At 39.8% G+C, this 25777-nt stretch overlaps 1 protein-coding gene across 5 annotated transcripts in view; it reads right to left on the bottom strand.

Annotated features, from left to right (window-relative positions):
* The window catches only part of MPP7 (MAGUK p55 scaffold protein 7), a 253485-nt gene that overhangs the window by 43933 nt on the left and 183775 nt on the right, over positions 1-25777 (bottom strand). For all 5 annotated transcript variants that reach the window (XM_060163543.1, XM_060163535.1, XM_060163558.1 and 2 more), the window contains one exon: positions 9261-9431. In XM_060163543.1, coding sequence (XP_060019526.1) covers positions 9261-9431 — 171 coding nt within the window. The remainder of the gene's footprint in view (positions 1-9260; positions 9432-25777) is intronic.

Genomic DNA, 25777 nt, shown 5'->3' with positions numbered 1-25777 from the left:
GGCCGGGAGGGAGTCCGGGGAAAAGCCTGGACCTGCCGAAGAGGCAGGAGACTTTTTCTTCCCTCTTTGTTTCCTGGTGCGCGAGGAGAGGGGATTCAGAGCGCCGCTTAAAGGAGCTCCAGAGGCGGGCGCGAGCCGCAGCTAACAGCGCGGACCCCAGAGACGGGCAGGAGACGCTAAGGCTGCCGCCGCCGCCACCAAGAAGCCTGCGTGCGGGCACAGGTCACTGTCCACAGCCCCTTCCGGGGAGCCTGTGCAGCCCGCCACCGCCAGGGTCCCGGGATCCAGGGACAACTTCCCCGGGAGAACGCACGGCGCGCCTCAGGCTGGTGCAACGTCACGCCGGCCTCTGCCGCCGCAGGCTCGCCCCGCGCTCCGTGCCCCTCCCTCCCGCGGCCTGAGTGCGCCAGAGCCCCCGAATCAGCGGCGCCTTTAACCCCGTCCTGTCTGAGCGAAGAACAGACGCCCTCCGGCGACCTACACGCAGAGGCGGGGCCAAATCCAAAGCTGAGCCCCGGGAGCTGTGCGAACAAAGAAGAGAAAGGGAAATCTCTCCAGCAGCCTCAGGAGCAGCGGATTAAAGCTCCACAATCAACTTGATGTACCTGCATCTGTGGAATACCTGAATACACAACGACTCATCCCAAAATTGAGGCAGCGGACTTTGGGAGCAACTGTAGACTTAGGTTTGGTTTCTGCATCTAATTTATTTCTGGTTTTATATTTATCTTAGCTTAGTATTTACAGTTTATTATCATTGGTAGATTTGGTAGATTGGTAGATTATCATTATTGATTTGGTTGCTCTCTTCCTTTTTATATATGTATTTTTCCTTTTTCCCTTTTTATGAGTGTGTATGTGCATGCTTCTTTTTGTGATTTTGTCTGTATAGCTTTGCTTTTACCATATGTCCTAGGGTTCTGTCGGTCCGTTTTTTTTTTTGAAGTATAGTTTTTAGTGCTTGTTATCATTGGTGGATTTGTTTTTTGATTCGGTTGCTCTCTTCTTCCTTTTTTTAAAAATTTTTAATGGTTTTAAAATTTTTTATTTTAATAACTTTGTTTTACTTTCTTCCTCCCTCCCTCCCTCCCTCTCTCTCTCTCTCTTTTTTTCTCCCTTTTCTTCTGAGCTGTGTGGCTGACAGGGTCTTGGTGCTCTGGCCAGGTGTCAGGCCTGTGCCTCTGAGATGGGAGAGCTGAGTTCTGGACATTGGTCAACCAGAGACCTCCCACCTCCACATAATATCAAATGGTGAAAGCTCTACCAGAGATCTCCATCTTACCACTAAGACCCAGCTCCACTCAACAACCAGCAAGTTACAGTGCTGGACACCCTATGACAAACAACTAGCAAGACAGAAACACAACCCCACCCATCAGAACAGAGGCTGCCTAAAATCATAATAAGGCCACAGACACCCCAAAACACACCACCGGATGTGGTCCTGCCCACCAGAAAGACAAGATCCAGCCTCATCCACCAGAACACAGGCACCAGTCCCCTCCACCAGGAAGCCTACACAACCCACGGAACCAACCTTAGCCACTGGGGGCAAACACCAAAAACAACGGGAACTACAAACCTGCAGCCTGTGTAAAGGAGACCGCAAACACACAGCTTTTCATTAAGCGAAATGAAAAGACAGAGAAACACACAGCAGATGAAGGAGCAAGGCAAAAACCCACCAGACCAAACAAATGAAGAGGAAATAGGCAGTCTACCTGAAAAAGAATTCAGAGTAATTATAGTAAAGATGATCCAACATCTTGGAAATAGAATGGAGAAAAGACAAGAAACGTTTAACAAGGACCTAAAAGAACTAAAGAGCAAACAAACAATGATGAATAACACGAAAAATGAAATTAAAAATTCTCTAGAAGGAGTCAACAGAAGAATAACTGAGACAGAAGAACGGATAAGTGACCTGGAAGATAAAACAGAGGAAATAACTATCGCAGAGCACAATAAATAAAGAAGAATGAAAAGAATTGAGGACAGTCTCAGAGACCTCTGGGACAACATTAAACGCACCAACATTCGAATTATAGGGGTTCCAGAAGAAGAAGAGAAAAAGAAAGGGACTGAGAAAATATTTGAAGAGATTATAGTTGAAAACTTCCCTAATATGGGAAAGGAAATAGTTAATCAAATCCAGGAAGCACAGAGAGTCCCTTACAGGATAAATCCAAGGAGAAACACACCAAGACACATATTAATCAAACTATCAAAAACTAAATACACAGAAAAAATAATAAAAGCAGCAAGGGGAAAACAACAAATAACATACCGGGAATCCCCATAAGGTTAACAGCTGACCTTTCAGCAGAAACTCTGCAAGCCAGAATGGAGTGGCAGGACATATTTAAAGTGATGAAAGGGAAGCACCTACAACCAAGATTACTCTACTCAACAAGGATCTCATTCAGATTCGATGGAGAAATTAAAAACCTTAGAGACAAGCAAAAGCTAAGAGATTTCAGTACCACCAAACCAGCTTTACAACAAATGCTAAAGGATCCTCTCTAGGTCTGAAACACAAGAGAAGGAAAAGACCTACAATAACAAACCCAAAACAATTAAGAAAAATGGGAATAGGAACATGCATATTGATAATTAACTTAAATGTAAATGGATTAAATGCTCCAACCAAAAGACATAAACTGGCTGAATGGATACAAAAACAACACCCATATATATGCTGTCTACAAGAGACCCACTTCAGACCTAGGGACACATACACACTGAAAGTGAGGGGATGGAAAAAGGTATGCCATGCAAATGGAAATCAAAAGAAAGCTGGAGTAGCAATTCTCCTACCAGACAAAATAGACTTTAAAATAAATACTATTACAAGAGACAAAGAAGGACATTATATAATGATAAAGGGATCAAGCCAAGAAGAAGATATAACAACTGTAAATATGCACGCAACTCAGGAGCACCTCAGTACATAAGGCAAATGCTAACAGCAACCAAAGGGGAAACTGACAGTAATACAATCATAGTAGGGGACTTTTAACACCTCACTTTCACCAATGGACAGATCATCCAAAATGAAAATAAATAAGGAATCACAAGCTTTAAATGATACATTAAACAAGATGGACTTAACTGATATTTACAGGACGTTCCATCCAAAACCAACAGAATACATTTTCTTCTCAAGTGCTCATAGAACATTTTCCAGGATAGATCATATCTTGGGTCACAAATCAAGCCTTGGTAAATTTAAGAAAACTGAAATTATATCAAGTATCTTTTCTGACCACAACGCTATGAGATTAGATATCAATTACAGGAAAAAACCTTTAAAAAATACAAACAAGTGGAGGCTAAACAGTACACTACTAAATAACCAAGAGATCACTGAGGAAATCAAAGAGGAAATCAAAAAATACCTAGAAACAAATGACAATGAAAACACGACGACCCAAAACCTATGGGATGCAGCAAAAGCAATTCTAAGAGGGAGTTTTATAGCAATACAATCCTACCTCAGGAAACAACAAAAAATCTCGAATAAACAACCTAACCTTGCACTGAAAGCAATTAGAGAAAGAAGGACACAAACCCCCCACAAAGTTAGCAGATGGAAAGAAATCATAAAGATCAGATCAGAAATAAATGAAAAAGAAATGAAGGAAACAATAGCAAAGATAAATAAAACTAAAAGCTGGTTCTTTGAGAAGATAAACAAAATTGATAAATCATTAGCCAGACTCATCAAGAAAAACAGGGAGAAGACTCATATCAATAGAATCAGAAATGAAAAAGGAGAAGTAACAACTGACACTGTAGAGATACAAAGGATCATGAGAGGTTACTACAAGCAACTCTATGCCAATAAAATTGACAACCTGGAGGAAATGGACAAATTCTAAGAAAAGCAGAACCTTCCAAGACTGAACAAAGAAAAATAGAAAATATAAACAGACCAATCACAAGCACTGAAATTGAAACTGTGATTAAAAATTTTCTAGCAAACAAAACCCCAGGACCAGATGGCTTCACAGGCGAATTCTATCAAACACTTAGAGAAGAGCTAACACCTATCCTTCTCAAACTCTTCCAAAATACAGCAGAGGGAGAAACACTCCCAAATTCATTCTACGAGGCCACCATCACCCTGATACCAAAACCAGACAAAGATGTCACAAAGAAAGAAAACTACAGGCCAATATCACTGATGAACACAGATGCAAAAATCCTCAAAAAAATACTAGTAAACAGAATCCAAAAGCACATTAAAAGGATCATACACCACGATCAAGTGGGGTTTATCCCAGGAATGCAAGGATTCTTCAATATAATGAGTCACTCAATATGATATCCCGTATTCACAAACTGAAGGAGAAAAACCATATAATCATCTCAACAGATGCAAAAAAAGCTTTTGACAAAATTCAACACCCATTTATAATAAAAACTCTCCACAAAGTTGGCATAGAGGGAACTTACCTCAGCATAATAGAGGCCATATATGACAAACTTACAGCCAAAATCGTTCTCAATGGTGAAAAACTGAAACCATTTCCTCTAAGATCAGGAACAAGAAAAAGGCTGTCCACTCTCACCACTATTATTCTACATAGTTCTGGAAGTTTTAGCCAAAGCAATCAGAGAAGAAAAAGACATAAACGGAATCCAAATCGGAAAAGAAGAAGTAAAATTGTCACTGTTTGCAGACGACATGATACTATACATAGAGAATCCTAAAGATGCTACCAGGAAACTACTAGAGCTAATCAGTGAATTTGGTAAAGTAGCAGGATACAAAATTAATGCACAGAAATCTCTTGCATTCCTATACAGTAATGATGAAAAATCTGAAACAGTAATTAAGGAAACACTCTCATTTACCGTTGCAACAAAAAGAATAAAATACCTACGAATAAACCTATCAAGGAGACAAATGACTTCTATGCAGAGAACTCTAAGACACTGATGAAAGAAATTAAAGAGGATAGAAACAAATGGAGAGATATACCACGTTCTTGGATTGAAGAATCAACATTGTGAAAATGACTATACTACCCAAAGCAAACTACAGATCCAGTGCAATCCCTATCAAACTACCACTGGCATTTTCCACAGAACTAGAACAAAAAATTTCAAAATTTGTATGGAAACAGAAAAGACCCCGAATAGCCAAAGCAATTTTGAGAAAGAAAAATGGAGCTGGAGGAATCAGGCTCCCTGACTTCAGACTATACTACAAAGCTACAGTAATCAAGACAGTACGGTACTGGCACAAAAACAGAAAGATAGATCAGTGGAACAGGATGGAAAGCCCAGAGATAAACCCACGCACGTATGGACACCTTATCTTTGATAAAGGAGGCAGGAATGTACAGTGGAGAAAGGACAGCCTCTTCAATAAGTGGTGCTGGGAAAACTGGACAGGTACATGTAAAAGCAGGAGATTAGATCACTCCCTAACACCATACACAAAAATAAGCTCAAAATGGATTAAAGACCTAAATGTAAGGCCAGACACTATCAAACTCTTAGAGGAAAACATAGGCAGAACACTCTATGACATACATCACAGCAAGATCCTTCTTGACCCACCTTCTAGAGAAATGGAAATAAAAACAAAAATAAACAAATGGGACCTAATGAAACTTAAAAGCTTTTGCATAGCAAATGAAACCATGAACAAGATGAAAAGACATCCCTCAGAACGGGAGAAAATATTTGCAAATGAACCAACTGACAAAGGCTTAATCTCCAAAATATACAAGCAGCTCATGCAGCTCAATATCAAAAAAACAAATTACCCAATCCAAAAATGGGCAGAAGACCTAAACAGACATTTCTCCAGAGAAGATATACAGACTGCCAACAAACTCATGAAAGGATGCTCAACATAACTAATCATTACAGAAATGCAAATCAAACCTACAATGAGGTATCACCTCACACCAGTCAGAATGGCCATCATCAAAAAGTGTACAAACAATAAATGTTGGACAGGGCTTGCAGAAAAGGGAACCCTCTTGCACTGTTGTTGGGAATGTAAATTGATACAGCCACTATGGAGAATAGTATGGAGGTTCCTTAAAAAACTAAAAATAGAATTACCATATGACCCAGCAATCCCACTACTGGTCATATACCCAGAGAAAACCATGATTCCAAAAGACACATGCACCCCAATGTTCAATGCAGCACTATTTACAATAGCCAGGACATGGAAGAAACCTAAGTGTCCATCGACAGATGAATGGATAAAGAAGATGTGGCACAGATATACAATGGAATATTACTCAGCCATAAAAAGAAGTGAAATTGAGTTATCTGTAGTGAGATGGATGGACCTAGAGTCTGTCATAAAGAGTGAAATAAGTCAGAAAGAGAAAAACAAATACCGTATCCTAACACATTTATATGGAATGTAAAAAAAAAACGGTTCTGATGAACCTAGAGGCAGGACAGGAATAAAGATGCAGACATAGGGAATGGACTTGAGGACACAGGGAGGGGGAAGGATAAGCTGGGACGAAGTGAGAGAGTGGCATGGACATATATACACTACCAAATGTAAAAGAGATAGCTAGTAGGAAGCAGCTGCATAGCACAGGGAGTTCAGCTCGGTGCTTTGTGATCGCCTGGAGGGGTGGGATAGGGAGGGTGGAAGGGAGATGCAAGAGGGAGGAGATATGGGGATATATGTGTACATATAGCTGATTCACTTTGTTATAAAGCAGAAACTAAGACACCATTGTAAAGCAATTATACTCCCATAAAGATGTTAAAAATAAAAAAGAAGAAAACCTAACAGTCGTGTGTGTGTGTGTGTGTGTGTGTGTGTGTGTGTGTGTGTAGAGATGAACTCTCTTACATGCTTGCTCGCCCTCTCTCCACCCCTTCTCTCTCTCTCCCCCCTCCCTTTTTTTTTAAAGAAATTAAATTTGTAGTTAAAAACGTCCCCCAAAAGATGGCTCCATGCCCAAATGTGTTTTCACTGGAGAATTTTACCAAACATTTAAAAAATAATAATACTAATTCTACAGAAACTCCCCAGAGAAATGAAGAGAAGGAAACAGTTCCCTACATGTTTTATGAATATAGCATTACCTTGATACAGAAGCAGACAAAAACATCGTAAGAAAACTGCAGGCTAGATAACTGGAGTACTAGGCAAAAGACTCATATGTCACGACTTAGTGGAGTTTGTGCTGGGAATGGCGAGGCTCATTCAACATTCAAAAATCAATCCATACGAGTCAGCATTTCAACAGATCAAATGACAGAAAACACATAATCATCTCAACTGATGCAGACAAAAACCACTTGACAAAATTCAACACCAGTTCATGATAAATACTCTCAGCAAACTAATAATAGAAGGGAATCTGTTAATTTGCTAAAGGGTATCTATTTAAAAACCTATAGCTAGTATCATACTTCCTGGTGAAAGACTGAATACTACCGCTGCCATTCACCATCACGCTGGGGAGCCTGGAGTGAGGAGGAGATACAATAAAGCGAGAATTAAAGAATTCCTGCAAAGAAGGAACAAAACTGTCTCTATTCACAGATAACAGGATTAACTATTCCTGAAAAGTGTCAAGGAATCTACAAAATGGATACTAGGAATTTCAAGGGCTGGGGAATGACATCTGCATACAGTACCGTTTCACAGAAACCCATGATTAATTCTATCTGTGTGAGGCCAAGCTTTCCTCACCCCCTTTTCCTTTGGAAGATTCTAGGGAGTGGCTATTCCCTTTCCATAATCACCAACTATGGTTAATTGCTTCTGTGATTAATTTTATTCTTCCCTGGATTAGTATTCAGACTTATAACTTATCCTCATCTATCTCCCCTTCCTTAGCCCCAAGGAAAGGGTTTTTTTTTTTTTTTATTGTTAGCACCTAAAGGAAAGAAAAAAAAGGCAAGGTTTATCCTACTTTCTTCTTTCAATTAGATCCCGTAGAGAAAACCAAAGGTTATATAGTTGTAATAATAACTCCTGGACTAGAGAGGGTCATCTAGATTTAAGGGGACGTAGGAAATCACACTATCTCTGCCCTTTTATCACAAAGTACACCTCCCCTCAGGTGGAGAGCAGGTATGCGACAGGGCTGGGAGGGACTCTGCAGGGACTGGTGCTGCCGAGGGGTGGCTCGGGGCAGGGGTGCTGCGAGGACAGGGGCAGGAGGTCCAAGGAGCCCGAGTACGAGGTAACAGGACTTGGAACTGGGGAAGGCTTGGGCTCTCGCTCGCTCAGCTCCACAAGGAGGAAAGCTGGGGCACTGTAAGCGCTCCAGGCAACAAAAAGACCTATGGAGAACATTCTTCCAGGTGGGGTTGGAGAGGGGGTGAGGGTCCAGTATACACAGACTAGAAGTGGGCACAGTCACTAAAGGAAACCTTGGAGTGTGTGAATACGTATTTCTAAATAGTGCAAACAGTGGGAATATCTGGCGATGCCACGATCCCCTCCAGAGCCACTGGATGTGAGAAGCTGCATCATTTCCTACTGGTCACCCACCGTCTGTTACGAACACGCTGTTACCTTCAAAGGACCCCATCTTAATAAAAAGGGGGATTCTCTAGCTTTTCCCTCTATTCTCATCCGCGTAACTGTCGTCGTCAGTTTATAAAGGCACAACAAGAGATAGAATCTAGGCTCCAAATTTTCCCCCCAAATCACTGGCTTTGATCCTTGAAGCCTATACACCTGTCACCACACTTTTAAAGAAACACAAACCAGGGTGGGGTGGGGACACGAAGGTTGTGTCTGCTCCTATCTTAAAGGCTGGACAAGACGTCTGCTAGGATGTTAATGCAAATCAGACCAATATTTATGGAAATCCCCGCATATACTTACTTTTCGCGGTTTCGCTAACTCTCTAGCTTTAAACACCCTAGAACTTCATCAAAGATCTAAACCCATAGGAAGCTTATACCATGGCTACTGCCTCAAAATGAATCAAAGGAAACGCGATTACATTAAATTTTTTCATTTCTATTACTTAGTTGCCCTGATATGCTGAATACACTGTGACAGTGTTTGCTCTCCCCTGTCCCACAGAGGGTCCAGTAAGATGCCAACGCCGTGGCCCAGAGGTCTTGAAAGTCTCCTCGATGTCATAGGTACAAAAAGACTAAAGGTTTCATTTTTGAGGCCGAAGAAAAGGTGTTAGGGTGAGATTTTTTTAGCCTGAAAATTTCCAGCATTGTTCTCTTTGAGGTTAAATTCCCACTGTCTCACTTATTTCCTCAGCATCACACACAAAACAATCACTTACCAACCAAGACAACGAGTCTGTAGTTCTCATTCATCTGCCGTCGATAGGGTGTCACCTCCTCATATGTGGGCACATCGGCTGTGTCGTACTGGTCACTCTTCTTGCACTCATACATGGATTTATTTGTTTTCTTATCTTTTCTACTAAGACGGAAACTTCTTCTAAAACCAGCTGCAAATACAAAAAACTATTTTTAGCAATTAGAACTAAAAAAAGAGACCCCACCACAATACAGAAAGAAAACACCCTCAAAGTTGGGCTGGATTTTATTCACCATAATATCATTACAAGTGCACTTAGTAATAAAGGTAAATAGATGTTCCACTATTTCATGAAAACGACTGTTAAGAGAATCATCTAACATTTAATTATATAGTTATAATATCATAAATTTTATTTGGTTCCGAATCATAAAGAGTTCTTTTCCGAAATCAGGAACCAAAATAACTACGTGGTAAAACAAATTAAGGAGGTCAGGCGTCATAAAGAAAATTTTTCACAGACTGACTGATGAACACATTTGATAAGAAAAAGTTAAAAGCACTAAAATCAGTTTAAATATAAATGCTGAATATTCCCACTCAGAAGCACTAGAATCTTTTATGCTATATTCTGAGCACAGCCTAACAACATACCTGTGCCACAGACAGCATCTATTGTTAAACAGAAAGAAAACTAAAGTTAGGGAGAGCACAGTGTCAAACAGGCCTCTGCACAGATCCGGCAGATAGAACCTGCCTGTCACTAAGAGCAAGTTACTTAACTGCTATGAGACCCCAGGGGGTGGAGCAAATGACCAAGCCCCAAGTTCTTCTTCTCCTATGGAAATTCTATGCTTTTATAATTTGAAGGCTACTGAAATTTGGAAATAAGTTTCAGAGCCACAAGTGTGCACTCTTATGAATAGACCATGTCATCTTTTATTAAACAGCTTTTCGAGTATTTAAATAAATTTCCTGTCTGCTTAAACGGTCCCCTCCAGCTCACCACTGTCACTTGAAATGTTGGCTTAGAAAAGCAGCTGCAAAAGTTCCTTTTCCCAGTCAACTCCCATTTCATTCTGCTTCTGCTTCATGTTGTTATATCATTCTGGCCTTATGCCTTTTCTAGAATAGTGATATTTACCATACACACCATTCAAGAATTCTTGGCCTAACCAACACTCTCAAAATACAGACTTTAAAGGGAGGGAAAACAGCCTGCTTATTAAGATATGATATATATTCTCTATCAGCTCTGTAGTACAGAAAAAGACGCAAGTATAATTATAAAACATATAAAAATAGATTCTCTTTAAAAAGAATATTGATCAAATTTGATAAACAGAAAAAACCTTAATAAAGGTATTTTATAATAAAACATAATAATGTAATAACTGATCTGTGTGAATTTTAGGGTACATGAAAAATAAATATTACTATTAGATTTAAAAATTAATAATATTCAAAATAAAGGCGATATGAAAAAACAATTATCAAATCACTACACATATTTGGCCCAGAAATGGATCTAAGACGTAAATGCCTCGCCCACAATGAACCCAAAAGTGAAAACCGGAAAGATTCCTGATCCACGAACCCCAGCTACATCCTGAACTTCAGTGAAAGCGCTTTACCTAATGGAGTCTGTAGGATTAACTGAAGTTTTCACTTCCATCATAAACAATAATGAGATAGTGGGAGAAAGAGAGAAGGGAACCAGATTTCTAACGTGAGATCTCGATGGACATCAAGGATGGAGGACCCTGGCCTACAGGATGGCTTGGGGATGCGAGTTGTACAGCGCTTGGTACAGAATAGGTGCTTGATCAAAGTAAAAAGTAAATTTTCGAAACAGAATTTTAAAAAGGCAACCCCCAAAACTCTACTATCATTCCTGTTTCATTTTCTTAACATAAATTTCAACAAAGGAAGCAGAACGCATTTGGTATTTTCACAAGAGAAATGTAAGAGGCAGACAAAAGGACAAAACCCTGCATCCGTGAAGGCTCAGGGCTGGAAGCAGCCCTGGGGAGCATCGGAGCTGCTTGGCCCCTGCACCCGGGCCAGTGCATCAGGGATGTCACCACATGCGCCCACGCACCACGACACGGCCCTGACCTCGCTCACATGTTTTCCAGGTGGCCACGACCAGGCAAGTGGAATTCCCACAGGTTCTGAGGCTTGAGTACCTTGGCCCCGTGCCTCATGTACAAAACAAAGGGAAAAGCCAGCCAGGTCCATACGGATCCAATCGGACCTCCGCTCCCTGAGTGTTAAAGGCTCAGACTGCAGGGGGACAGGCCTGGGTCACTGGCTTACTTACTAACTGGGTGACTTGCCAAACTGTTTAAAAACTTCTCTAAGGCTCATTTCTCAGCTTTAACATAAGGATACTGTCAACCCCTCACAGGGTTATTAAGGTTAAACTGTCCATGTGAAGCATTCGCTCAGTGCCTAGCATATGGCAAACGCCTTACAGACTAGATAGAGACCAGTACCTGGCTACGTCCCACCTAAACTTAAAGTCCTCGAAGGCAGGAGCATGCTGTGTCCGTTCCCACAGCACACGTCTAGCAAGAACGGGAAAAACAAATTAAGGGGCGTATGTGTTTTTAATTGGGTAATGCTACGAAAGACACAAAATAGTAAAGCCAGATTTAAATATGATAAATATTAAAAGTACCTTATTAAAGTGGTAAGGCATTTTTAAAGAAATAAAACAAAGACCTAAGTGTACATTAACTATCCTTTCATTTTTTCTTAGATACTCCTTCTAGGGCTGTGCTACTTCTGTTCCTATATTTAAACCTACAGAGCATCCCTCCCTCCTGTCCTCCTTACCCATGATCCCTCACCTCCTCAACACACACACCTATATATGGTCCATATTTACACCACCCATTTACACACACACATACGCATACATATGCACACAGGCATATACACGTGTACATACATATATGTGCATACACAAAAACAGAGTCAGAAAACAAGAAAAGAAAAATCCCCAGCCCAGAACAACAGAGGATATGACAAAAGGTATGAAATCCAGAATACTTAACTTGCCTCTCAGATAAAGGCAAAACCAAACCAGGTGGCCAGAGGTAACGGCACATTGGGTCTGCCTTTCAAGGCAGCGAAGAGACTGTAACTTTCAAACTTCAGTGACACAGTGAGTGACGCGTCAGCACACCTCGGTTAAGTCTAAGCCTAAAGGAGAGCGACCTTTATGTCAGGAAAAGGGTTTAATAATTTCTGGCCTTCAGGTCTTAGGTGGTTCTCTTATTAAAAAGATGACCAAGAATGTGTACTTAAACTGAAAGCAAGCAGAAGGTTCTTTCCAATAAATGTGAATAAATAACCTAGAACGCATTTACTTCTAGTTTGTTTTCTGTGCACAAGTCTTAGCAAAAGCTGGCTTTTAAAAAGAAGGAGCAGGAAAGAAACAGTAACAAGGAATTTGGAGTAAGGGAAGAGTTTCGTACAAAATGTATTTTTCCTTATATCTCACATTTTTGTAATTTATAATTGGCTCAACATTTTTACGGACAGGCTTTTTCCAGGGCTCTTACCCACAGCTGCTAAAGATTTGTGTTTTTTAAGGAACAGCGTGTTTACTTTATTACAATAGGAAAGTGGCTTCACAGTGAGACTGCAGCTGCAGGTCAGCCCTTCATCACACGGAGACGCTTCTTATCTAATATTTTCCAGCAGGAATAATTTACGATGACTTTTAACTTATCTACTTGTATGGTTCTGTTTTAAAGTAAATTTACTTTTTTATTATAAAAGATGACATTTAAGTTGCTTGTTATTTGCTCCTTATTTCAACAAGACAGCAATAAACATCCCTGTACATTCCTGTTACTCTATGTCACTGATGACTTTATTAGGGCAAATTGTAAGAAGCTTGACAGATCTTGTCCAAATGCTTCTCAGATTGGTTAATAACAGTGTACATTTCCAAGTACAACTGCCCCTATTACCATTCTTTCATTAAAGGACTTCTAACCATTTAAAAATCTGTAGTGATTTGACAAGTGAAAAACTGTGTATCATTTCATTTTAACTGATAGTAAAGTTGAGCTCTCCTTCACGTTTATTACTCATTTGCATTTATTTCTTCTGTAAATTGTTGGTTAATACATGTTGATCACTTTTTGATTGCGGTCTTCATAAATATATATACACATACATGTATCTTTTAAGGTCACAGCCCTTGGCCCTATTTGTTGCAAAGACTTTTTAAGATTTTCAGTTTTCCTTTTCAAAGAAATTTTAAAGGTTTATGTATTTGAATCTGTGAACTTCTTTGGTTTGTCATTTCTTCCACTGCTTTTATGACTTTCCTACCCTTTAGTCTGATAAATACCCAAATTTTCTAAAACTAAAAAAAAAAATAGGTTACATGGCTTTACACTTAATTTTTTAAATCCATCTGGAATTACTCAGCTGTGATTAGGAGATCAAGTTTGTGACGTGAGGCTGTAACTTTATAGTTTTCTAATAATTAACCAGTGGTCCCAGAAATACTTACTGAACAATCCTTTTCCTACTTTATATGAATACATACTTTGTACTGAAGCACCAGATAGTTAATTATGATGTCATGACCAGAAAAAGGTGATTCTTGGTCTGAGTTTAGATCATTCCCTTATTAGTAATATTAATACCAAAACAACAGAAGTGGTGGTGCTAGTGGGTATTTGTGGAGAACTTACTGGATAACAGACACCATCTGAAGCACTTACGTGCATTAGTTCATTTAACTCTCACAGCAACGTATGAGGCAGGCATAACAATCTACAGGTTTAAGTAACTCTTCTTGTAGTGTCAGAAAAAGAAAACAATTGCCAAGGCCTTGGCTCAAACATTAAAAGATGAAAGAAAGTCAAGAACAAAGTTTGAAATGTTATTCCACACACATAGATGTATGAGAGAAAAACTGGTGAGCCTTCAGTGACTTTATGAAATAACAGGAAAAAATTATCAAAGAGAAGCAGCAGTTTAATTTAGGGATTAAAAATTATAAGCTCTTTTTCTGTTAGAAGATATTTTTCAAATATAATTAAATATATTTTTGATACTCCTCTGTATTTAAGATGATGTGTAAAATACAAAATATATAAAACAGTGTCACTGCCCTCAAAGAGTTCCTGATCTACTAGGGGAACAGAAATTATTCCAAATACTTGTAATTTAAGGGTTTTCACAACATAGGCTCAGGGGTAGAAACTAAGATTTTTCAGCAAGTATTTCTAATCTGATTTGACTTTGACATTTCTCTAAAGTAAAAGAAAAAAAATTAAACTCAGGCAGTTGTGATTTGGTTATTTCCAAAGCTACTTCACTATAGTTATTGATATAACACCATTCATCAAAAGGGTATTACATTTAATGCTTACGTATGTGAATTAAGACTCATTTGGTATTAAAATTAGCTTCAAATTGTAGATAAATATTATGCCTAACCATCCTATAATTTCAAATGTTAGTGATATTTTTAATAGTAAAAAAAAAAAAACTTGAAGCATCCAAAACATACAAAGTATGGGAATGATTAATTATGAAAAACACCTTTTCAAAGAAATGGGGCTGAGGACAGGGCTATATTTAAAATACATAACCAACAAGAATCTACTGTATAGGACAGGGAACGCTGGTCAATGTTCCGTAATAATCTAAATGGGAAAAGAACTTGAAAGGAACAGATACGTGTATACGTATAACTGAATCACTTTGCTGAACACCTGAAACTAACACAACAATGTTAATCAACTATGCCCCGATACAGAATAAAATATTTTTAAAAAACCTATACGGCACCATTAGAATTGCATTTGATATACTAATAAATGGAAAAAAACTGGACATATACAGCAGTCATAGTTATACTATGAGTTTTACTTTTACTAATATAAAAATTGGTATGGATACAGAAAAAAGTATAAAAGCAGACAATGACTGTATTAGGGAAAGAGGGCTGTAGGCAACTGTTTTGTCCTATTTTTTTAAAGTTTCCATAATATTACGTACTTTTACAATTAAAAAAAAAACACACACAAAAACACCAAACAAATGAAATCCGGTACTGGTAGTTGTATTTGTGTGGTTATACCAACATATAACAGAAAATACGTTTTGACTGTGTCTCAGAGGCAGGTTCCAGTCTTCTGTATTTTGAAATGATTATGGTAATAGATCAAAGTTTTATATTCTTAAAGGTTAGAAATAGCCAATAAATTAAAATACTTAAAAAGCAATGAAAGTAAAAACAATGGAAAATTTTTTTAATGAGAATACAGTATAAAAACTAAAGACCAAAGGTCAAGGAAAATAAATAGAGAACCAGCAGTCTCACCTAAGAAGTGAAGATGATAAAAGAGAAGGAGTCTGGGTTTTGAAAACTTACAACTAAACTAATCAAATTGATAGGAAATTTTTTTTAAATCACAAATTGTTATCATATTCTTTGGCTCCCATAAATAACTTCAGTGTAAATTTTTATAATTTAAATAGTCATCATTTTAATGATCTTACTTTTTCATAAAATTTTGACATTTATGATGACATTTTATAAAAAAAAAATACACGATCATCTTATGGGCAGTCATCTCCATTAACACAAAAGGCACCCCCCACCACCAGCAGAGCCAAGGTAACTCACCACCAACACCAAGAGCCTCAAAAGTCACAGGTGTGAAGGAGAGTGCGACCTGCCTTTCTGTTAACTACAAGAAAATAAACCCTACTGTGTGACCGCTCGGATTTTTCAAACGGCACAGTTTCCATCTTTGGTTACATTTCTGTAACCGATCTGATATAACAACATCAGATATTATGCAGCCCCAATGTTTTTAAGAATATAAGCTCTTAATATGTTAAATGTTACAGATGTTGGTAGATTGGGAAAGAAGAGTTTCAGTGAAAGCTGCTTGAATTATAACAGAGCAATATCGGTCATAGGCACCTCAAAAATTAGAGATCTATAGAAGGGTCCACTCTAAACTTCCTGATTTTTTGAAGAAATACATTTATTTTAACACAATCAAGAAAAGTGCTTAGTTTCTTAAAAGAAAGTAAAAATAAGCATTTTAATTATCTTTTTCTCACCTTAAATATACGAAAATGTGCTTTTCAAAAAAAAAAAAAATTGGGAGAACTGCCAAAAACGTTGGATGAAAGTTATTCTCTTAAAACAATGGATTAATTTGACCAATCCAATATTGAATGAGTTCAATAGGCACCTTAACAAGGAAGAGGGACTCCCCTGGTGATCAGTGGTTAAGAATGCCAATGCTAGTGACAAGGGTTTGAGCCCTGGTCTGGGTAGATCCCACATGCCGCAGAGCAACTAAGCCCATGTACCACAACTACTGAGCCTGTGCACTAGAGGCCATGAGCCACAACTACTGAGCCCACGTGCCACAACTGCTGAAGCCTGCATGCCTAGAGCCCATGCTCCACAACAAGAGAAGCCACCGCGATGAGAAGCCTGCTCACCGCAACGAAGAGTAGCCCCCACTCACCACAACTAGAGACAGCCCGCGCGCAGCAACGAAAACCCAACGCAGCCAAAAATAAATAAATAAAAAAAATAAATTTATCCAAAAAAAAAAGGAAGAGAAAAATATTACTATGAATGAACTTTTAAAGAAGACTTAAAAAAACCTCATGTAGACATTAATAAAAACTAAGCGGCTGGGAATTATTATACAACAGGCTCCTGACAACAGAATGTTGGAAATTTCCATTAAAATCAACATTTTGAATATAATGCCCATCTTGTTATAATGATATACACATAAGAGACATGTAAAGACTATGTAGTAACATTATCCTAAGACAAACTTACTGTTGAAGTGATGCTCCCATACTATGCCCATCATAAAATTATCCCAAAGACAAAGAAAGATAATTAAGAACATCTTAAAACAACAAACAAGTAAAAATCTTGGGAGGAAGTTTAAATTGAAAAGCAACGTGAACAGTAAACTATAAAAGTTACTGAGATCTGGAGTGGCTGGATTAGTCACCTTCTACATCCATCTTATAAAACAGTGTCAGGGGAAAAAAAAAGAAACCTAAATGTTATCATGGATTATATTAACTAGCCATACATATGCTAACTTTGTACATAAAGGGGGAAATGGCTTTCAAACAAGGAAAATTCACCTCTGGAATGTCACAGACACAAAAGTTGCTTTCAGTATAAAGAAATGTTCAAATACCATAATTACCCTTGAACCTTTCAACTCATCTCCAGCAAAAAATAAAAATAGAAACTCAAAGTACCTAATGAAATCATGGAAGCTAATATAAAATATCAATTCGCAATTTCCAAGAAAAAAAAATTACCTAGGTCTTAAAAAGTTTTCCTGATACCATAAACAATATTTTTAAAGCACAGCACAGCATTACCATTAAAAAAAATAGAAAAACCACATGAGAATTTAATCTTCCAGCCAGCTAATAAAGAAATGAGTTCTAACTTACTCTTTCAAAATTATGAGAAAATACAGTATGCACACATAAAAATTAATATAAAAATATAATTCTGAAAGGGGTAAAATTGGATTTGAAATTTTAATGTATTTTTTTAAGTTGAGTCTATGCAACCTAAAATTCTCCAAGCAGAAATGGTTTCTTTCTGTCCGAGAAGGTATTTCCAAGTAGTATTCCAGACATGTCAAGATTACGCAGAGTTCTTTCTTGTTCAAGAAATAACCTGTACCACTTTTGAAAGAATGCTTCTAAATGTTCTCTTCGTATAAATTTTATTTTTTTGGAAAAAATATTAAGGCAGTAAATTTTGACATAGCTGTAGTTACCTACATAGCATTCGTTAATAAAATGACTGAATATTGGAACAAATGGGAATTTTTGCTAGATTTATAAAATAGGCAATATAACTAGAGGCTCACTGGTGTTCAAACACTGGACAAATAAGAGACAGGATTAGGAAGAAACACAGAAGTAGAGATGGATAAATAATAGCTTTTAAAAGAAATAACAGCAAATGGATGGTTTAGTTTTTATTGAACTTTATGGTAAACACTGTAGTTAAACGGAAAGAACAGTTTTAACTTACAGAAGTCCCAAAACTGATCTTGTTTTAAAAAAAAAATGCGTGACATGCTCCAGCAGGGGCAGAAGGGGAGAAAAACTGATGATTTTTTAGGAGATCATTTGCAAGAAATTATGTTTGAAGACAGATGCATGATAAGCAGTGCTTTGTGAATTGTTTATAACACGATTTCTATAATGAATTATACAGAGCAAAAACATTCTGCAATTCTTACCAATTGAAGAAAAAACCAATTTCTCTTCATGTGGACTATTTTGTATTGTAGTAGGAAAGAGCAGAGAGAACCATTAAAGCTTGCGCTTCTACCACAGAAGCAATCATCCTTTGGAAGCCAGCACATGCGCGCGTGCACAGACACACAGACCAAAACCACTAACTTTCACGCCATCCACCAAAGCTAAAGGAAGTTGTTGAGAGCTTAGAGCAGGAAATGAATTGCTTCTAATAATTCATGTGTGTGGGTATATATACATGTGTATATACTTTAAGTATACAAATATACACACACACACATTCAAAGGTGCAACTTTTGCAATTCATATTTACAGCATACTATCAATTTGCCTTCACTTTATTAATTTTATGCAAACAATATACAACTTACACTGCCTAGTCGGTGAGCTTTTTCCTTCCTTCCACTAGTAACAGCCAAACCTCTTTCATTGATAAATACGCTGAACTTTAAGAAATGCAGCGTGTTACACTACAAACCAGTGTACATTCATATCAGTGATGGCTCACTAAATATGGTTTTAAGATATAATTCTTATACAAACGGACATTCAATTATTGGAGTGTTACAATGTTACTTTTTCAAAAGAGTCAACTTTGATCATTTTGACACGGAATGTATTTTTCAGAAAGGTAACCAGTCATCACGGAAAGGGCTACCTGTATCTGCTGTTTTGTGCTTGATTTTACGCACATCAGAGAAAGTGAAAATAATCAAATGTATTCACTGAGTATAGGCCTCATTTAGATCAACAGAGACCCTGGGCATTCCCATTTTGGGGTCCAAGGGTATTCTGTCCGCACGGTAATCCCTTCTGCTTCTCTTCTCCTTCTGTGGACTCAGGAGATGCAGTGTAGAGGCAGATGAATGAGGGGCAAGGCGAAGGGTCTTAGAAATTCCTCTATTTAAATAGTCCTTGGAAAAGACCCCGTGAGATGGTAGCGTTTCTCGGAACTCCTGTGGCCATGTTCCAGAGTGGTCCTAGAGCCGGAGAAGGTGCCCCGTGCTGAAGGTGGATGCAGGCGCATCCTGCGCACGTAGGTGTTCTGTTAGACGAGGTGCGCTACCGCCTGTGAGCGCAGTGGCACAGGCTGGGATCTGACGTCACCAGAATACTACGGGTGTTTCGTAGGGCAGGCAGTAATCGACTGAAACGTCACAAATCCATTCCATGTTGTTGACTTGCACGGTTTAAATTACTTCTTTTAGTGAGGGAAACATTTGATGTGGAAGCCATATTAAATCTCCAAAGGGTAAATTTTTCCTCACTGCAATAATTACCACAGATACAGGTAAAGTAGAATAACAGGACGGGGAATGTGACGGTTAATCTTCTGTGTCAGCCTGGCTGGGCCACAGTGCCCAGACGGTCAAACATTATTCTAGACGCTTCTCGTAAAGGTGTTTCTTGGATGAGGTTAGCATTTAGATCAGGAGACTTGGAATAAAGCAGGTTACTTTCCATTATGTGGGTGGGCCTTATCCAATCAGCTGAAGGCCTTAATAGAGGAGAGACTAACCTCTCCCTGAACAGGAAGGATTTCTGCAACTGTAACAGGGAAGAGATAAATCCAAGGAACTCCACTGGATCTGTTTCTTTTACTTTAACCTTTGCTTTTCCTTGCGTTTGTTGTTATAATCATACACAATGGCCTGCCTCAGGGAACCCTGCCCACCTGTGAATGGCTACAAGAAAAAAAGAAATTAACACATCCCCTCCCCGAGGCCGGTCATTTCAGGAGATGTTCTGAAAGACTAATGGCCCTTTTACTTTACTCCCTCACCACCTCGCCCTCGCTGATTCTATGAAAGAAAGTGGCAACCAGACCCCAATAAGATGGTTTTTCAGAGACACTAGTCTGCCATCTTCTCCATCTGCCGGCTTTGCAAATGAAGTCGTCTTCCTTGCCGCAGCACCTCGTCTCCGATTCGCTGGCCTGTCCTGCAGCCGAGCAGAGTGAGCTTGGACTCAGTGACACCAGCAGACGGCCTCTGGGCCCAAACTGCAACTCCTCCCTGGGTCTCCAGTCTGCCACCTACCCCGCAGATTTTGATTTATCAAGCCTCCACAATCACACGATCCAATTCCTTAAAATCTCTGTGTACGTGCGTGTGTGTATGTGTGTGTGTGTATATGTGTGCGTGTGTATGTAAACACATTCTGTTGCCCGACTAATACAAACGATATACAAACTACAAACTAATACAAAAGAACACTTCCTAGTTAGTGGAGAAATTAATTGCAACATTTCAGCATCCCTTAAAATGGAGAAAAGCAATAAAACCAAAAGTTGGTTCTTTGAAAGGATCAATAAAACTGACAAACTGTTACCTACCCAAATTATTAAGATTAGGAACGAACATTACTACTGACCTTGAAGAAATAAAAAATATTATAAAAACAAATCAGATAATCTAGATGAAATGGAAAAATTATTAGAGAGGCAGAGACTACTGAGACTGAAAGAAGAAGAGAAAATCTGAACAGATTCTTACAAGCAAAGAGACTGAATTAGTAATCAAAAAACTTTCCACAAAGAAAAGCCCAGGACCAGATGGCTTCACTGGTGAATTCAATCAAATGTTTCGAGAATAATTAACACAATACTTTACAAATATTTTGAAAAAATGTAAGAGTAGGGAACACTTCACACCTCATTGTATGAGGCCAGTATCATCCTGATACCAAAATCAGACAAAGATATCACAAGAAAAAAAAAAATCTACAGACCAATATCCCTTATGAATATGCATGCAAAATCCTCAAAATCCTAGCAACTCAAATTCAACAACATGTTGAAAAGGATTATACACCATGAGCAAGTGGGATCTACCCTAGGAATGCAAGGTCAACGTATGAAATCAATCAATGTTTACACTACATTAGGAGGTTGAAGGGAAAAAGCTACCCGACCATCCCAATTGGAGCAGAAAAAGGGATTTCTATATACAAAATGAAGTAATCTTCCAACAGCGATAGTTTTACGACTTGTTTTCCAGTCTGGGGGCCTTTTCTTTCTTTTCCTTGCCTAACTGCTGTAGAACCTCCAGTACACGTCAAGTAAAGGGGCAAGAACGGTCATCCTTGTCTAGTTTCTGCTCATGGGAGAGCAGTCGGCCTTTCACCATTAAGTATGCTGTTAGTAGATGCCCTTTATCAGGTTGGGGAAATTCCCTTCCATTCTTCGTTTGTTCAGTTTTTATCACAAAAGGGTGTTGGATTTTGTCAAATGCTTTTTGACCCAACCAAGCTACCGAAACTGCCCACAAGGCTGCTGTAACTCCCACGCTGCAAAGTCAATGGTCAGCTCTCTTTTTCTCCTCTTCTTTGACTCATCAGCAACATCTGTCAGAGGTGATCGCTTCTTCCTCCCTGAAATGTTATTTTTACTTCGCTCCTACAAAGTCACAGTCCCGGTTTTTCTTCTGCTTACGTCACTTTGGGTTCTCTTCTTGCCCGTATCATCACTCACTCCTTGGTGATCTCATCTGGCTTCATGGCTTTCAATTTGATCTAATATCACCAACTCGGAAATCAAGAGCCTCAGTGCAAGAGCCGTCCCTGCAATCACCTGTCCGACATCTCTATTTGACGTCTGCAACGCAACCTAGCCCAACGGAATTCCCGAAACGCTCCCCACCCCGATACCCGCCTCCGCCGTCTGGACCAGCTCAGCAAATGGTCACTCCGTCCTTGAAGTCACTAAGCTCATCCCTGATTCTCCAACTGGTCTGAAAATCCCGTCGGTTGTATCTGAAGGTACACCCAGAGCCTCCTGTCTTCTCCCCGCCTCCACCTGCGACGTCTTGGTTCGAGCGGCAGGTACTCCTTGCCTGGATGACACACAGCTGCCCGCTTCTGCCCTGGCTCTCAGCAGATCAGCCCGGGTGACCCTAAGTCCACGTCAGGGCAGGTCACTGCTCTGCCCCAACCCCTCCGTGGTTTCCCATCTCACACAGACTAAGGGCCGAAGAAGTGGGCTGAGCGGCCCTTGCACCGGCATCCTGTTACCTCGCCAGCCTCGATTCCTGTCGCTCTCTCCTTTCTTCACTCCGCTCCGGCCACACTGCTCTCCTCCCTGCTCCACAGATGCTTCAGGGCTCTGTCTGAACGGTCGAACTCCCTTCCGTGACCAGCCTGGTGAAACCTGCGTGTCCTTACCTGCCCCGGCACCATTCCTGCTTCACTTTTCTTCATGGTACTTCTCACCATCGGATGTACTGTATAAATTATTTAGCTACCTGTCTCCACCCCACCCCCTTACAGCTACCTGTCTCTACCGCACCCTCTCACAGAAGCGCTACGAAAGGGGGTCTGTTTGGATCTCTGTTGAAATGCCAGCACCCAGAAAAGTCTGGAACATAACAGGCGCTCAATAAATATTAGGAAAAAATGCTAGGAACAGCATTACAAGAAAGTTTTATTCTGCAAACACCAGAAGAAACTGTTAACCAGAGCTAAGTGGGTGTCTCTTGAGGGAGGACACAGCACTAAGGAGGAAGAGGGAAAGGGGCTCCTGTCTGTGGCTGCAAGACGACTGACGCTACTTGACTCTTCAAACAATTTATTAAATAGAGCCATGGGAAACTGCTGACATTCTAATGCCTTCTGACCTACAAAAAACAGCAATTTCACACGTTTCAACCTAACGTACATATTACTTTGATAAAAATATAAATTAAAAATTTTTAATAATTTTGGTGTGGGAAATACAAACGAAAACTCAGAAGACAAAGGAAAGAATTCACAGATTTGACTGTGCAAAAATTAAAATGTCTACACGATGATAAACTTGGCCTTTAAAAAAGGTAAAATGCGGGCTTGCCTGGTGGCGCAGTGGTTGAGAGTCCGCCTGCCGATGCGGGGGACACGGGTTCGTGCCCCGGTCCGGGAAGATCCCACATGCCGCGGAGCGGCTGGGCCCGTAAGCCATGGCCGCTGGGCCTGCACGTCCGGAGCCTGTGCTCCGCAACGGGAGAGGTCACAACAGTGAGAGGCCCGCGTACCGCCAAAAAAAAAAAAAAAAAAAAAAAGAAAGAAGGTAAAATGCAACCAAAAGACCAGAAGAAAATGCACACGGCAGAGAGAGGGTTAATATTCATGATAGAGAAAGGGCTCGTCACATTAACAGGAGACTGACAAAGAACCTGATAGAAAAAAATAGGTAGAGATAGGATTATTCAAGGGAAAAAAAGAAGAAAAGCTAATAAAAAGCCACAGTACTGCATTAAGTCACTATATTTAAAGGTGTTTAACAAATTATACTTTTACCAAAAAACAGCTTTGTCACAAATGTTAGCATGCTGCTATGACATTGCTTTTAAAAATGCATAAAAATCTGTAGCATTTTGAGGGTTTGGCTTTTGAGGGGGAAAAACAATTCCACAAAACAGTCAATTTGCTCAGTCTATTTGTAACAAAGTAACTCTTTAATACTACAAAAAATATCCAGAAAACTACCATCAAACTTGTGTATTCTGAAAAAGAAACAATTTTCGATCTGTGGCTGTTAGTTGAAGGGCTTCCTTAAAAGAAAAATCTTTTATCAGAAACACTATTAATTTCTGTATCCTATTATGTCATATCTTTTTTTTAAATAAACTTTTTAAAAAAATTAATTTATTTATAGCTGCATTAGGTCTTCATTGCTGCACACGTGCTTTCTCTAGTTGCAGCGAGCGGGGGCTACTCTTCGTTGCAGTGCGCGGGCTTCTCATTGCGGTGGCTTCTCTTGTTGAGGAGCGTGGGCTCTAGGCGCACGGGCTTCGGTAGTAGAGGTGCGCGGGCTAAGTGGTTGTGGCTCGCGGGCTTAGTGGATCCACGGCCTGTGGGATCTTCCTGGACCAGGGCTCGAACCCATGTCCCCTGCACTGGCAGGCGGATTCTTAACCACCGCGCCACCAGGGAAGCCCCATATGCTTTTTAAAATACAAAGTCATCTTACTGTATGCTTCTCTTCTCAGATATCTGACCTCAGCTGTACCTAAATGAACCTCTAGGCGCCTTGAATCTGCGGATCTCTTGCTGCACATGTATCAGAACAAGCATTTAGACCAGAGAGAAAAGATGTCATAATGCACATCTGCTAAAACATGTCGACCATGCTTTCCTCTTGGCCACAGTCAGGTATGGAAAGGAAAACTCATTTCCAAGACCAGGAGTTGAATGGAGTCGATAGCGAGGCTCTATAATCAAGAGTTTGCAAAATCCAAAAGCCAACAGAAGCTAGACGGCAGAGAAATCTTCAATTGCATGCTGTCAATGCATTTTGTACAACATTACTCCTCCGAAGAACTAGGTGGTCCCATTTTCCCTTAACTGCTCTTTGGTTATTTTTTTTTCGCCACATTTCAGGACAGGGATACAAAGAAATACTTCACTATTAAAGCATCAACACGACTGCCGGGGAGTGCTGGGGGACCCCTGTCTCAGTGCTGGCCAGCCCACGGAGCGGCAGGGCCGTGTTCATTTAAGGGGTCCCTTGTAACTCAGCCCCAGCTAATTCTTAACACTGTGAAATGAAGGCCTAGTTTGGTCAAATCTTTTGTCAAAGGAGCCAGAAACTTTTACATGAAATTTCTCATATTTGTGGGTCTAACAAAAATATATCCTTGGCCTAAACACAGCCTGAAGACTGTCTCTGAGCTCCCCAGGCTGATACCGATTATTACATGATCATGATATTCCCATTTTACCTGGATGGTGCCCTAGTTTCATCCGTAATTGGGGGGTGCAGAGTGGTGTCTTGGAAGGATGAAGCCCTCTACGTTTTCCAAAGAAATCGTTTCCTGGCACCTGGGGTATCTGCATGGTTCACTTCACCCCCTAATGCCAAACTCCTTAATCTAAGTGATTAAGATCCCATGGTCTTAATTATCCTCAATCTCATCTGCTTTGGGGCTTTGACCAACGAACTAGTTCCTATCTCAGAATTTCAATCCTTTATCATCAGTCCCTCATCTCTGCTACAGAAGCGATCCGATTATCCTCTCCCACTAAATACTCCTGACCCTCGACTACACAAACCACCTTGAACTCAGCTGACCTCTTCCTTCCCCGTCTACTCTTACTTGCAAGGCTTTGGCTCCCAGTAAAGTCATTGCTCAGACGCTGCCGGTAACTACGAGTTTCCAGACACAGTGGCATTTTATCAGAACTCATTCCCTTTGAAGCCCGTCATGCTGACCACCTTTGCTTTCGTACGTCAATTCATAT

Source organism: Lagenorhynchus albirostris, chromosome 1, assembly GCF_949774975.1.
Source record: "Lagenorhynchus albirostris chromosome 1, mLagAlb1.1, whole genome shotgun sequence".
Lineage (NCBI taxonomy): Eukaryota > Metazoa > Chordata > Mammalia > Artiodactyla > Delphinidae > Lagenorhynchus > Lagenorhynchus albirostris.
This window is presented reverse-complemented; position numbering and strand designations above follow the sequence as displayed.